Source organism: Theropithecus gelada, chromosome 7a (assembly GCF_003255815.1).
Source record: "Theropithecus gelada isolate Dixy chromosome 7a, Tgel_1.0, whole genome shotgun sequence".
In the NCBI taxonomy this organism is placed as follows: Eukaryota; Metazoa; Chordata; class Mammalia; order Primates; family Cercopithecidae; genus Theropithecus; species Theropithecus gelada.
In genome coordinates, this window is record NC_037674.1 from 13,814,334 (window position 1) to 13,829,165 (window position 14,832).

General features: G+C 35.0%; 2 protein-coding genes across 5 annotated transcripts in view; one reads left to right on the forward strand and one right to left on the reverse strand.

The window, feature by feature from the left end:
• Positions 1-9,697, forward strand: part of FAM98B (family with sequence similarity 98 member B) — a 32,615-nt gene extending 22,918 nt beyond the window's left edge. The window contains exons 7-8 of the mRNA XM_025390736.1: positions 4,876-5,043; positions 7,774-9,697. Coding sequence (XP_025246521.1) covers positions 4,876-5,043; positions 7,774-8,166 — 561 coding nt within the window. The 3' untranslated portion in view covers positions 8,167-9,697. The remainder of the gene's footprint in view (positions 1-4,875; positions 5,044-7,773) is intronic.
• A 1,854-nt stretch (positions 9,698-11,551) lies between these two features.
• The window catches only part of RASGRP1 (RAS guanyl releasing protein 1), a 76,392-nt gene continuing 73,111 nt past the window's right edge, over positions 11,552-14,832 (reverse strand). For 3 of the 4 annotated variants that reach the window (XM_025390006.1, XM_025390007.1, XM_025390005.1), the window contains one exon: positions 11,552-14,128. In XM_025390006.1, coding sequence (XP_025245791.1) covers positions 13,994-14,128 — 135 coding nt within the window. In that variant the 3' untranslated portion in view covers positions 11,552-13,993. The remainder of the gene's footprint in view (positions 14,129-14,832) is intronic. The other variant, XM_025390008.1, reaches the window with a different exon arrangement.

The window sequence follows — 14,832 nt, forward strand, 5'->3', positions numbered from 1 at the left end:
TTATATTTTCCTTTATTTATTTTTCCCTTTTGTTTTCTTTATTCTCTTTCTGAAATGCTTTAGTCAGATATTAAACATTCTAGATAGACCCACTTAAGTTGTTTTATTTTTTCCTCTCATTTTCCCTCTCTTTCCCTTTTTTGATTCACTCTCAGAAATGTTTTTAACTTTATTTTATAGTTGGTGTTGAATTTTTGTTTCTGCAATTATTTTAAAAATTTCCTTAAATTCTTTTTGTTTCTTGATTTTTTAAAAATATTTTTTGGTATACTATCATCTTGAGTAAAGAAACTTTGCTTTTGTAATTTTTTTTTCTACTTTCAATTATCTGTTTCCTCCAGCATAATTTTTTGTTTATTTAGTTGTTTTTCTTGGTCTCTCTCATGTTGGTGGCTTCTTCAGCTGCACAGTGGTTTTTGGTTGTCCATATTTAAGAGTAAAGCACCGGCTGTCCATGGTAGTGTGTGCCTATAGTCCCAGCTACTCAGGAGGCTGGGGCGGGAGGATCACTTGAGCCCAGGAGTTTGAGGCTGCAGTGAGCTATAATCATGCCACTGCACTACAGCTTGGGCGACAGAGCAAGACTCTGTCTCTAATAATAAAGGCAGTTGGGGTGGGAGGGCAGGTGCTGTGCTCACACGTAAAATCTCAACACTTTGGGAGGTTGAGCTGGGAGGATTACTTGAGGCCAGGAGTTCAAAACCAGCCTGATCAACATAGCGAGTCACAGTCTCTTAAAAAGAAAAGAGTAAAGCACGATAAAGCCTGTTGGTAACTACAGTCATTATTAGGGATCATTAACGTCAGACTTTGGAGCTGGCCGATGTGCTGTGGCAATTCTTAATGCCAACGTGTGGTCTTTGTAGTTGCTCATTTTTTCAGGAAGAGAAACCTCATTTTTTTTTTTTTCCTATATACTGTATTTTAATTTGTCCAGGAAAGGAGTAGCAGCATGTCACCAGGGGTTGGAGGCATGGTTTGAGTGTTTTGAAATGTTGGTTCCCTTTTTATCTGTACCTTTTATAATTTAGGATATATGTACCTTTCATAATTTAGTGTCTTCAGTATGACTCATTTACCTAGAAATCCTCTCTCATGTGTTTTACATAGAGTCTCTTTCCAAACACCTGACAGATACAGAAAAGTGAAGAGTGATTAGAAGAGGTATTAAAGATCATCATTCATGCATTTTCTTTAATAAACATTCACCACTTTGTATATGTCATGTACTATGTACCTGGTTCAGGATGAACATCTCAATACTGCCTATGATTAGGTATAGAAGATTTGTGTGTGTAGTATCTAATCAGCTTCTTGGGTGGTTAAAGCCTGATTCACTTCTGCATGTGCGCCAGGATAAACTCCAAGGGATGTCTGTGTATTTCATTGGAGTAACTGCTTTGTGCAAGAAGCTCAGATGCTGTTAAGAACTATAAGTTACCAACGAAGTAGATGACATGATTGCTGACCTCAAGAAATGGAATAGAGTTCAGATGTGTGGGAAGCACCAGCATTACTGAGCTCTGGAAACTTAATAGAGGTTGTATATATGTTGGGTCTCCAGTTTAACCTAACAGAATTTTATTGAGGAAAAAGGAATTTAGGAATATTTGGCAAATTGTGAATGGTAGTGGCATTAAAATTGTCCTACTGTACTTTGATATTTTCAATGTTGGCATTAAGATTACAGAGAAATCCAAAACAAATGAGTTTTGACATATTCTTTCAACATTCAGTGACATAGATTCATGGGCATGTTTGACCCCTTAACTGGACTTCAGTGGGAACTTTGAGCAAATATTCCTTTAGGAAATATCTTGATATTTTATTGTCTCATCTTGGTCTTTCTTCTTCATGTTTTGGGACAAGGAGGTTGTGTTTTTGTTTTTTTCTTATTTGGGAAGGTTTTTAAAAATATATTTTCCTTAGGCTATGTATGGATCAGTTTTGACCTTTCATTTGGTCTTTTTCAATTGATTATATGATTATATGTCTTTGTATGCTAAGTTTTCTTATTAAACTTGTTAAATTTATTATATCTTTATCATTTTCTCCCTATTTTAATGATAGGAAAATGTGTCCGATATTGTTGAGTGACCGTTATCAACTTTGTTCTACAGCAGTTTAAATCTTTGCACAATATTATATTATATGCATATATCTACTGTATTGATAGATACTGAGGTTTTCTCTGATTTTGCCTCTTTGACCCTGTAATAAAATCCTTGACAGCTAAATTTTTGTTCATGTCCATGATGTATTCCTAAAAGTGAAATACCTTGATTAAAGGAAATGATTTTAAGGCTGTTGATGCATACTCCACAGTTGCCCTTCAAAAAGATTATAGTCATTTATTCGAAAGATTATGTAGTTTCTTTACTGTTTAGCTAGTATCGAGATAATACTGTGATTGTAATTTTATAGCATGCTTTTTCACTAAATATATTGTAACCATTTTCCAATATCTCTAAAAACTCTATTTTAGTACCCTTTTTGAAATTAATTTTTAATTTTTTGCAATATAATTAACATAAAATTTACCATTTTATTTTTATTTTTGAGGTATAGTCTTGTTGCCCAGGCTGCAGTGCAGTGCCATCATCATAGCTCACTGCAGCTCACTGGAGGGTCAAGCGATCCTCCCACTGCAGCCTCTCAAGCAGCTGGGACTACAGACGTGTGCCACCACACCTGGCTAATTAAAATTTTTTTTTTTTTTTTTTTAATAGAGACGGGGTTTTGCCGTGTTGCCCAGGCTGGTCTCATACTCCTGACCTCAAGTGATCCTCCCACTTCAGCCTCCCAAAATGCTGAGATTACAGGAGTGAGCCACTGTGCCTGGCCAAAATACACCAAAGTATACAATTCAGTGGTTTTTAGTCTGTTCACTGTGTTCTATAACCCTATATGTAATTCCGTAACACTTCCATCATCCCAAAATGACATAGCTACCTCTCAGCAGTCATTCCCAATACTCCCTACCTCCATGCCCTGGCAACTATTACTATACTATACTTTATGTTTCTGTTGATTTGCCTTTGAACATTTCATATAAACAGAATCATACAATATGTGACTTCTGCTTCTGGTTTCTTTGATGTAGCATAATGTTTCCAAGGTTCATCCATGTCATAGCATATAACAGTACTAAATTTCTTTCAGTGTCCTTCTTATGGCTGCATTATGTTTTATCACAGTGATTCAGTAATTTACTTAATTCTCTTATTTTATACATTTTTTTTCTATATTAACAATACCAGGCATGTTTCTATGTATAATTTTTTATATATAAATTTCAAAGTAAAATTTTATGGTGGATTCCTAAAGGAAATTTACTGTGTCAAAGGTTATGTCTCTTAATGCTCTCGCTTCCCATGGCCAAATTGTTTTCCAGTTAAGTTTATATGAATTTAAACTCCTGTCAGTAAGGTAAATGAAATGTTGTCTCACTTTAGCCTCTTTATTGCTAACTTGGTGGTTAAAAAGACTAACTTGTTTTGTCTGTTCTTATTATTGACAAAGTTGAACTTTTTTCATAAGCTTATTAGTCATTTGAATTTCCTTTTTTTAAAACTTTTATTTATATGTCTTGCCATTTTTTTTCCTGTACAATTCTGTTTTCCTTTTGTTTGAGCTTTTTATATATAAAGGATGTTTGCTGGTTGAATTATTTGTTGAAAATATTTTCCCCAGTTGTCAGTAGATGTTGTTTTATGTCTTTTGAAGTATAGAAATTTTAATTTTTGTAATGTAATTGTTTCTAAATTTAAAATTAAACCTCGTTAAGTTTAAAATTAAATTTAACGTTTTATTCTCTTTGGAATTCCCTTTGTTATATGGTGTGCCATACTATTGTTATTACAGATAGCCACCAGGTCATTCCAGCACCATTTAAGAGATAATCCTTTCCTTTTCTCGTTGATCTGTGATGTCTCCTTTATCATTTATTGCATTCATAGATTTATGAGGCTCTGAGTCTCAATATACTATTTCATCCACCTTTTTTTTTTTCTTCCGAGTTCTAGTTAATTAGATGGAGGTAGGATAGCAAACTGTTATCTATACTAGACCTGTGCTTGCGGGTCAGGTGGGCCTTTGTTAGTAAGTGGGCAGAGCTAGGATTCTCTCTATATTTTGGAGAACTAACTTAAGCTTTCTATGCCTCATTTTTTTTCCTATCTGCAAAAGGGCATAATAAAAACCAACCACTCTAAAAGGATATTTTGAGGATTAAAGAAATAATGCCTTACTAAGTGAACAGCATTCTGGCACGTTTAATAAGTGCTCATTAAATGTTAACTGTTAAGATGATAATTTTGTATTATAGCATATTAATATTTGGTAGGATTATTTTTCAAAATGCTTTTAGTTATTCTTACATATTGAGTTTCTGGATTTAACTTTAGATTCTTTTTTTGTTTTCATTCTCTCAAAAACTATTTCTGTAGGATTATAAGTTAATTTTGTGGAAAACTGACAATAATACTTAATGTCCCAATACAGAAACTTGGTGTTTCTTACCATTTATACAAGTTTGCCTTTTGTTTGCAAGATTTACTGATGTTCCCTTTTGAAGGTCCTGTATGTGGTTTTGGTAAAACTATTTTTTAGGTTTTTTTTTTGTTAATATGAATAGAATTTTTTTGTTATTTTTTAGTGAGTTGTTGCTGGTAGTTACATATTTTTAACACTTGTTGGTCTATTTTATTTGTTCTAAATTATTCCTAAATTATCAGATATGTAGGTGTTTTTGCTCTTTTCTAATTCCTTGCTTATTCTTTATCTCTTTTTCTTTCTTTCTAAGGGTTATGATTGTTTTTGCTCTTTCATTAAAATGTATTTTTCTTCCTTTTTTCCTTACCTTTTGTCATTTAGGTAAAAACAGATGATATAGCAAGAATTTATCAGCCTAAACGTTATGCTTTGTCACCCAAGACAACAGTTACAATGGCACATCTACTTGCTGCTCGTGAAGATCTATCCAAGATCATTAGGACAAGCAGTGGCACCAGCCGGGAGAAGACCGCATGTGCCATCAATAAGGTTGGTGTTTCTTTCAGCACAGTGGAAAATGAACTGATAATATCCTACTTAATGTTTTTACAAATTTTAACCTATTTTTCTTTCATGTCCTGGTAAATATTTAGAAGAAAGAGTGGCAGGGAGGTTCAGTCTAGGCTTAGTTATGTTATTTTTGTGTATGTATGTGTATTCACTTGAATTTGTGTATTCATAAATCAAAGTATTATCTGAATTAGAGGAATTACGAATTGTTTTTGTCAAAGCTTTAGCAAGAATTATTTTCCAGCTTTCTAAAAAGTAATTGTTTCAAGTACTAACAGATTTCTTACATCCTTGGTGTAAAGGAAAGAAGAGTTCGTGCTTTAGAGTCAGACCAATCTGGGTTCCCATCCTAGCTCTATCATTTACTTACAGAAATGACCCGGGCAAGCTACTGAACCTCTTTGAGCTTCTGTTTCCTGATTTGGAGTATACATCAATTTCTCTGACAGTAGTCTTAAACTCAAGGAAACTGAATTTTTTACTTTACAACAGAATAACAACAAACTAATTTAGTATGTTTATGTCAGCTTTACTGGCATGTCTTGTTCATTTAGGTAGAGCACTCCATGGCAAACTTTATTACAAAAGAGCAAAAAATCAGAAATAAGGGATTTGGATAATTTTAAAGCATCGCTTCTCACTCATTGTAACTTGAGATAAAATACCTTTTCAGAAGGATGGTTGTTTTTAAAGTCATTTTTCTAATTATCGCTAAATTAGGCATCACCAGTGTTTGCCTCTGTGCTTCCACTGTGGCTCAATCCTATCTTCTGAAAGTGTTCTTTCTTTAAATATATTACCTAACATTTTGCATTGGGTTATAATTTAGTCTTGCTGGATCAAGAGTTCTATTTCTGTAAGCAACATTGGCCATCTCTTCTGAGTTTATAATTTATGGTCTCATTATTTGAGGGTAGTCTTATGATCGGTTCTGGCATTTCCATATGCCCACCAACATACCATGTTTGGTAGAGAGACCAGTGAGAATAATAACCAGGAAAGGCTGTTTTTTGGATTTGGTAATTAGGACATCATTGCCATCTTTAAAAGAATGTTGCATACTTAGAACCTTGTCTCACATTGAGGATATTGCACTTTTTATCTTTCATTTGTGACATAAATCCTAAACTTGGTTTTGATTTAGAGGATCAATGGAAGTGTATAATTAGCTGGTCATTTTGGTTGAGGCAGTTGCTGTTTTACTTTCCTTCCTGAAAGGCAGTAGCAGGAAGCTATTGGCTTCCCCTTGTCTGTGGTGAGCAGATGACACCCTTCTTATTGCTATCTTTCCTCTGCTCATGGCACATAAAGCTGCTGCTTTCTACAGAAGGTTGGATACTTAAACTCTTCCGTAGTGTATTTTTGAAAGGATTATAAAGCATAGTAAAGGAATTATATCAACTGTGTTTTCCTTATAATAACATGGCATTATCATCACTGAAAGTCAGTGAGCTTAAGTTTCTTAAAAGAAGTAGTTCACTGAGAATCCTTCTCTCTCTTTGCGGTGATACCTGGAATTACAGTTTTTATATCAATCTCTGACCTCATTAAGGTCCCATGTTGTATATACTTCATAGATTTTTGAAATGAAATGTGCTTAGGAATATAATCTTTTATTGGATAATCAATTACCAAATCAATGGCAATGGAAAGTCCAGAGTTGTTGTTGTATAAATGGTATGAATGTAAGGTATGTCGTTATATATATAAAAAAATGTTTTCCTAAAGAAACTTCTTAGTGAAGTGGGTACTACATTTGTTACAGAATTTGCTAAACGAATTTAAGTGAGAAAAAATTAAGCCTTTAAGTTTCAAAAATACTCTCTCAGATCGTTTAAAAATAATATATTCTAGGCCAGGTACGGTGGCTAACGCCTGTATTCCCAGCACTTTGGGAGGCCAAGGCGGGTGGATCACGAGGTCAGGAGATCGAGACCATCCTGGCTAACACGATGAAACCCCATCTCCACTAAAATACAAAAAATTAGCTGGGCGTGGTGGCGGGCGCCTGTAGTCCCAGCTACTTGGGAGGCTGAGGCAGGAGAATGGCATGAACCCAGGAGGTGGAGCTTGCAGTGAGCTGAGATCACACCACTGCACTCCAGCCTGGGTGACAGAGCGAGACTCTGTCTCAAACAAACAAACAAAAAATATATATATGTGTATATGTATATTCTAAGGAATTTGTCTTGTATCACATATATTATATTTTTTCATATTTCCTTTTTTTAAAAATTCATTTTTTCTTTTTTTATCAGACTTGGTAAACAGGAAGTAAAATTATTTTTTAAACTGAAACACAGTAATTGTATGTATGTATGAACATAGTGATGTTTTGATACATACAATGTATAGTGATCAGACAGGGGTAATTGGCATATCCCTCTCAAACATTTATCATCTCTGTGTTGGGAACATTCAATATCCTCCTTGTAGCTATTTGAAGCTATATATTAACTATAGTCATCATACAATGGTGTAGAAAACTAGAATTTATTACTCCTGTCTAGCCGTGATTTTGTATCCTTGAACAGATTTCTCCTTATCCCACACTTAATATTTTTAATATTCAATTGTATTGCCATGTCTGATACTTTCATGTCCTTAAATATTGGCTTCTGTTTATTAGAAACAACATCACTTGAAACTTTTATGTAAACTTTAACTTTTAAAATATTAGAAACTAAAAGAAAATGTTTCTTCACACAGGTGCTGATGGGAAGGGTGCCTGACAGGGGAGGCCGGCCGAATGAAATTGAACCACCACCCCCAGAAATGCCCCCTTGGCAAAAGAGACAAGAAGGCGGCGGTGGAAGGGGTGGTTGGGGTGGTGGTGGTGGAGGTGGTGGTAGAGGAGGTGGTGGGGGTGGGGGTGGAAGAGGTGGCTGGGGGGGTGGAGGAGGTTGGGGAGGTGGTGGGGGAGGGGGAGGGGGAGGAGGGTGGGGGGGAGGAGGAGGAGGTGGTAGAGGAGGTTTCCAAGGCAGGGGAGATTATGGTGGAAGAGGGGGTTATGGTGGAAGAGGGGGCTATGGTGGAAGAGGCTACGGAGATCCATATGGAGGAGGAGGTGGTGGTGGTGGTGGTGGATATAGAAGATACTAAAAACTACAAAAATCAGATAGCAGTGCTTGCTTCTTTATAGATACATTAGACATAGTGTTCTAAATAACATACTTGAATATCATCTTTGAAGTAAACACCATATTAGACTCCCTGGTGATACCATTCTTGAATTGTTAATATGTAAGAACATTGTTTTTTACTACCAGTTGATCTCTCAAATGAAGTGAAGACTTTTTCCATATTCTATGTACCCTTGAGCATGTTGTGTCTTTTTAAAAAACAAAAGAACAAAACTTATTTTTTAAAATGTAAATAATACCATCAAACTTGGAAAATGGACAGTATTTTATTGTCATGATTGAATTTAGATTGTTACCTGTATTTTGTTCAGGTTTAGACATATAAATGACCCCACCTGTAATGGAAAGGAATATAGACCCTTGCCTCACCTGTATTGCTGTGGATGTGTTTTGTGGGTTTTTCATTTGATTTTACAAAATAGGGAAAGGCACTTCCAGTATTTAGTAGGCAGTTGTTGTGAATCATTTTTATCTCTTATAGGAGGAGATTCCTCTCTAGCCGTGTTTCTGTTAAAGTTTCACTAATTGAAGCCCAAGTTTTTTACTGTACATACTTATTTTCTAATTGGATTTGAAATCTGCATGATTTTGTTTGACAAAGCAAAGTTTTAAGATTGAGGTCAGAAATACTTCAATGAAGCAAAGATACATACCAGCTTCACATGATGGTGTGAGAAATAGTCCTATAAACTGGTCTCTTCATCATATATGCTCTCACTTTAGATATCCAAATATTAAAAGACAGGGTGACCTGTATCACACAGAATTAAGGCAGTAATTTCCTGCTTCAGTAGATCAAGGGTAGGGCTAAGGCATCCCTTGGTAATTCTGATTCACAGCTAGATTTGGGAAACACAAAGTTAGGGAATGGCTATATGTGGTTTGCTAGTTGGAACAGTCAACGTCTTAGCTATCAAGAGTTGTGAATCTGAATCATGGCACTAGGTCAGGGGTGCTCTGGATTGAAATGACCTTAGTTCTCAAGGAGTGATTTGTCCTCATTTGTCAAATGAGGAATGAGACACTTAGCGTCATCTCGGGTTGTTTCATAAAGACCTAAGTACAAATACAATTTGTTAAAAACTTATAGAGGGCCTATTTGAATGCCTTAAGATGTAGGGCAAGTAATGTATTTTTCTCTTAGTGTAGAGAGAGAAAAAGAGCTGGTCCTGTAAATTTTTTCAATCTCAGTGTAAAATCTGTATCTCATTGTAGGCTTCTGGTCAATACCTGTGCATAACAACTTAATGTGATCCAACCAACTCAACTGATAGAAAGCTGAATTGTTCCCAGTGGACAAGTGGTATTTGATGTTTAGCAAGTTTTTTTGTTGTTATTTTTTTTGGTAAACTCTGTGGTAAAATCTAAAATAATGTTAAAACCTTAAAAGTAACTATTGAATATTCTGTAATCTTAGACATGTATTTTTCAAGCTAACCCTTTGAAGAAATGTGTTTAAGGTAGGAAAATATAAAATTTTTTGGTTATTTTTTGTGTGTGTATATTTAATGAAAAGATATAATTTCATTTGTGATAGCTGAAAAAAGACTTTCCATAATTAAGAAAATACCTTTATCAGTAGTTATGAACTCTGAAAAATAATTTTTAAAAAATTTTCAGAAAATATTTGAGTAAAATATTTCAAAAGTTATTTTAAAATCTTCATTTAAAACCTTTACTTTCTGCCTCATTTCTTTTTTGGTAGCATTAGTTGCTGATGAAGGAGATTTACAAGTACTTTCAACTTTTTTACCACTAAAGGTTTATGCTAAATATGGCAGAAACAACAGTTCATCAGTTTCATTAGATTTTCCGTAAGATTTCTTTAGGAGCGCTGCTTGCGTTATTCACTGCAATCACTTGTTTCCTGTCAAAGTTTAGCACTTGCTCCTGGAATCGTGTTGGAGCTGAAACCACTCCTATGTACACATCCTATAAACCTGAATTGAATGAAAAGCTGAATCAGGTAGACTCTAATATTTTACTCTTTCTCCTGTAAAGTGGGATTTTCCTGATAATCTTTGTTCAGTCAAAACTTCTTTTGTAGAACAGTTTGCTGAGCAGTATCTAGAATAGCAGGAAGGAGATTTGGGGCCTTAATGTGAAAGGCCATAGTGTGAAAATATTTTATAAATTGAGTGCAATACACCATGGAGTATGATGAATGGCATGCTACTGCTTCCTAAAATCTAACACTTTTTTTGATATCTCCTTTTCATTCTTGTTTGCCTGGTTCTCAATTTCATTTTTTAATTACCTCATTGTCCTTCCCCTTTTTCTTCTCTTTTTGTCCAGCCTGGTATCTAATAGCACATATAGACATGATCTTACTGGGAATTTCTGCCCTAAGTAGTCATCTTTCCTTTGGACCATATAAAGAGCATGTATTCTGTCTATACATAATCACCACACTATTACTCATAAGCACGCATTGAAAGGGAAACAAGGGTTTCTTTGAACTTACTTTTGTTCTGCAGATCAGGGAAACCTTGCCTCATTAAACAGAGAAAGGAAAACACTTTAAATAAAAAACATCTTATTACCTGTATTTGTGACAAGAGGCGGCATGACAACCTAAAAAAAATTTGTGACCAGAAAAATGTCCTGAGCAGTGATACTATCTATACCTTGGAAGGAGCACAGGTGAGAGAAATGTGGGGATGAAAATGGGGGAGGTGAGCAGGCAGTTTAATCTCGCCTTCAGGATCAGGCAGTCAGTGTGACTTCATTACTTTGTATGAAGTATTATGAATTGCCCAAATGATAAATACACACCCATCTAAATGTTCCAGAATGCATTCCACAGAGGAATTTGACTGAAATGTTTCCTCTCTCTCCATTGGTTTGGTTAAACCAAAATTAGCTGGCGATTAAGGGAAAGTTGTGGCTATGTCTGATCATTCTAAATAATCATGACCACAAATAAATTGCCCTGAGTAGGTCTGTAACCTGGATTGAGCTGTCGTTACCAATTTTATACATAGCTTCAAAGGATCTCTTCTTTACTTGCTATTTTGCTTAGATGAAACTGTGGAATTAAAAGCCACAGAGAAGGGACAACCTCAAGTCTGTCTCCTTTAATGTTAAGTATTTATAGACTTAATATTTGGGGACCACTGTAAGTTATGAATAAGATGGAAAGAGATTGAATATTTCTATAGTGTTACTTCTTTGTGTTGTAAAAAGATTTAGAAAATTTTAAACTGAATAGCTGCTGTGCCTTTCCTTCCAGGAAAACTCAATTTGATTAATAGAATAGGGGAGTGGTCTTAGCTGTGGATTATAGTAAAAATTCAGGTAAAGTGTTTACATGGTCACGAAGTAGAAGAAACACAAGACATTTATGTTGTAGGGATCCTAATGTCTTTTATCATATAAATATTACACAAAGAAAACTTACATTAGGTATCAAAAAACTTTACAATCTGTACATTTGTTTTTTTCTTGCAGTTCTATATTATACATTTTTAGACAGAAATTCACAACGGGCCAGTAAAAAGGTGAGTCAGCAAAGAAAAAGAGAAGTGATCCTGCTGTTAATAAAACAAGATTTGTCCTTGTTTTGGCAGATAAATACCTGGCCAAACTAAAGTCGTGTGAGATGCAAAAATGTGCACTCGGCTTGATAAGCCAAAACCTTGCTTTTATTTTCTTATTATTTCTGTGATCCCTCTAGCCCCATGTTGCTCAACGCAAATACTATTAACTTGTATACTATACCTCGTTGCCCCTTGCTGGACTGTAAAAACCTGTGATGAAACTGTTTCCTCTTATCCATTTCAGTGATAAATTCTGCAGTACTGGATACTGTTTAGCCATTGCTAATTTGGCTAATTAAGGGGACTGCGACCTTTTGAATCCCTATAGATTATTTATATAAACTGGGGATCTTTATTTTGAATGCAGAGTAGGAAGAATGAAAAAAATTGTGTTCCTTGACTGTTTTAAAAAATTGGAGTATACCATCTTTGGTCTATATAAAAGGAAAAGAAGAACAGTGAAGAATATGAATTTTAGAGTTTGTCCTAACTCATGTTTGTCCTATAAAAAGCAAATAACAAAGTGTTACTATTAAGTTTATATGCCAGGTAGTGGGCCTAAGCAGGCCTGCTTTGGGTATTTCTGAGTTTAAATTTGGAAAAGGGTAAATATGTGTGTAAAATGATTCTTTATAATATAATGAAACACTAACTACAAGCTAGTTCTACATTACTAAAATTCAGTGCAAGGAGGAATGCAAATGGGAACTGGCCTTTCATCAAAGAGAATTCCTAAATGATCTGAATCCTCCAGGTAAGCAATACTGTATATATACTTCGTATTCTTATGAAGACTTGGTGCTACTGGCTTAAGGTTTGGAACTTTTAATTGTTAACATATTCTTGGCAATTGGACAACTTGTTTATGAATTTCAAGTCAGTCGAGTAGCAGACTTAATAGGCATGGAAGCTAAGTACCCCCAAAAAGGAAAATGATCATATGTTGTTTTGTTTTTTTAAGAGAACTGAAAAGAGGCTGACAAATGAATTTGTGAATAGTTGCCCAGGCAACTAAATGAGCCCATTTATTATTAACCTGCATAATAGAAAACTCACAGGATTGTTACTTGTGATTTTGCCAAACAATACAATTTTACCTTGTGAGCAATTTCATCTTGTGACAAACTGAACTTTATATTTGTGACTCTGTATAAATGACTAAAACTTGTTTTATTCACTTCCACATTTTATGGAGGAAACAAAATTCCAAGCCACATGCATGCCTGATATTGTATATACATATTATATACATATGTACACACAGTCAGCTGTTATTTAAGCCACTGATCCAATTAGCTTATTTCTAAATAGTATTAATAGTGAAGACAGTTAAGCACAAATTCAGTTAAAAAAGAGGACTTTCAAAATAGTTTACTTCAGAGATAAAGATGGAACATGAAGAGTTAAACAGACTCTTCATAGATTTTTTTTTTAAAGCCATCAATTCCTAATTCTATCCACTGTAGAATATATAAGGACAAACATGTTTGCGTTAGGTTTATTTTAATTAGACAGTAATATGAGATGGTAATAACTACGTTTCCAGGTACCTAATTTGATTACTTATTTTATGATGACTGTTAAGTTGCAAGGCTACAACTATGAGTTGACCTGCAATTGGATGATGTCATGTTTAATAGGCCTCTAAAAAGTTGTGGCTACATCGGTAGAAATTCGCTTCTAGGTAGATATGCTCGTGTGTTATGACTGTAGTGAGGAAGGAGGGTACATAGGCTAGTTGATTAGATCTGAGGTAGTGAAGAAGGAGCCAGGTACACAAAGTATGCTGGGATACAGAGAAAATCTACTTTTGGAATATGGGTAGTTTTCTATTATTAGCAAGCTTTGGCTGGAACAAAATAAGTCAGTTTGCAGAAAACACAGGGTAAGAAGCAAATACATTTTCCAGAGATTTTAGTTTTAAGGACGAATCAGCCAGGCAGGCCACTGAGATGCCCCTTTGTAAGGAAGCGACAGTCGTGTTTTAGATCGCATACTTTTGATGAACGTCATTGGTATGAATAGCAAAGGTTTTGCATTCTTTAGTTTTCCCCCTTTGAGTCAACTGACTGAAAAACAATGCTGCACATTAGGAATCTTTTAGGTAAATAAACAGTAACAGGCTTTTCCTTTTAAAGTACTGTTTTAAAGCTGGTCAACTAAAGTTCCTCAGGTCTGTGCGTTACAGTTTAGGAAATGAGATCTCCACTATACTCATCTACAGATTGTGCTACTTGAGTTTCTGGGCTAAGAACAGTCACTCTGCTCCATTTGAGCTAAGACATGATTGCTTTTTTCAAGCTGGAGGGATTCTATTTTCTTCTGTGCATATTTCAGTTGAATCTTTAGGGCATCATTATCTGCTTTCAGAGTATTTATTTCCTAAAGGGAAAGGAGAATGAGGTATGTTAATAAAGCAGCAATGAATAGCAGATGAATTACAAATTGAGAGCTACTTTTGATTGGCATCTCTTATTCACTGTGGCTGAGAATTAAAAACTATTTTCAAGATAGTTATTTTGCCCTGAATAGAAAATAGCAAGTTAAATATCAAACGAGCATTTGTAAGCAGCAGTTAGTCTTTGTTATCATATCAAAGTTTGTGAGTGGTTAGCAGGCAGAATAAACCATTTCCGAGCAATAGGTAGATAATGACAAAACTTTTGGATGTTTTCTTGCGGGAGATCTCAACTTGGCAGAAACTGTCTCTGATCAGGTCTGAGCCGTGAAAGCATAACTGAGAATTCTTTCATGCGAGGTGTTACAGTTAATTTTATCTAAGTTTTTTCCCCACAAATTACTGAAAACAAATGGAACTTTTTGATGACGTTAAGAATTTTACTCCCCCTCCAAGTTGAGATTTAGTGATCTCATTTGTAGTGGTATCATTATAGAGCCAACGGTTGATTTCCAGTCTTCTGATTTTGAGTCCAGTGTTCTTATATTATCCTATACTGATTACTCCAAGAGAATATTATATATAGACAGTGTCTGGGTAATTTGGGATACACTGGGTTGTTTCTCAATCTGGATTATGTAGATAGCTGTCTTAGCTGCTGTATGATATTGAGCACCTGCTATGTGCC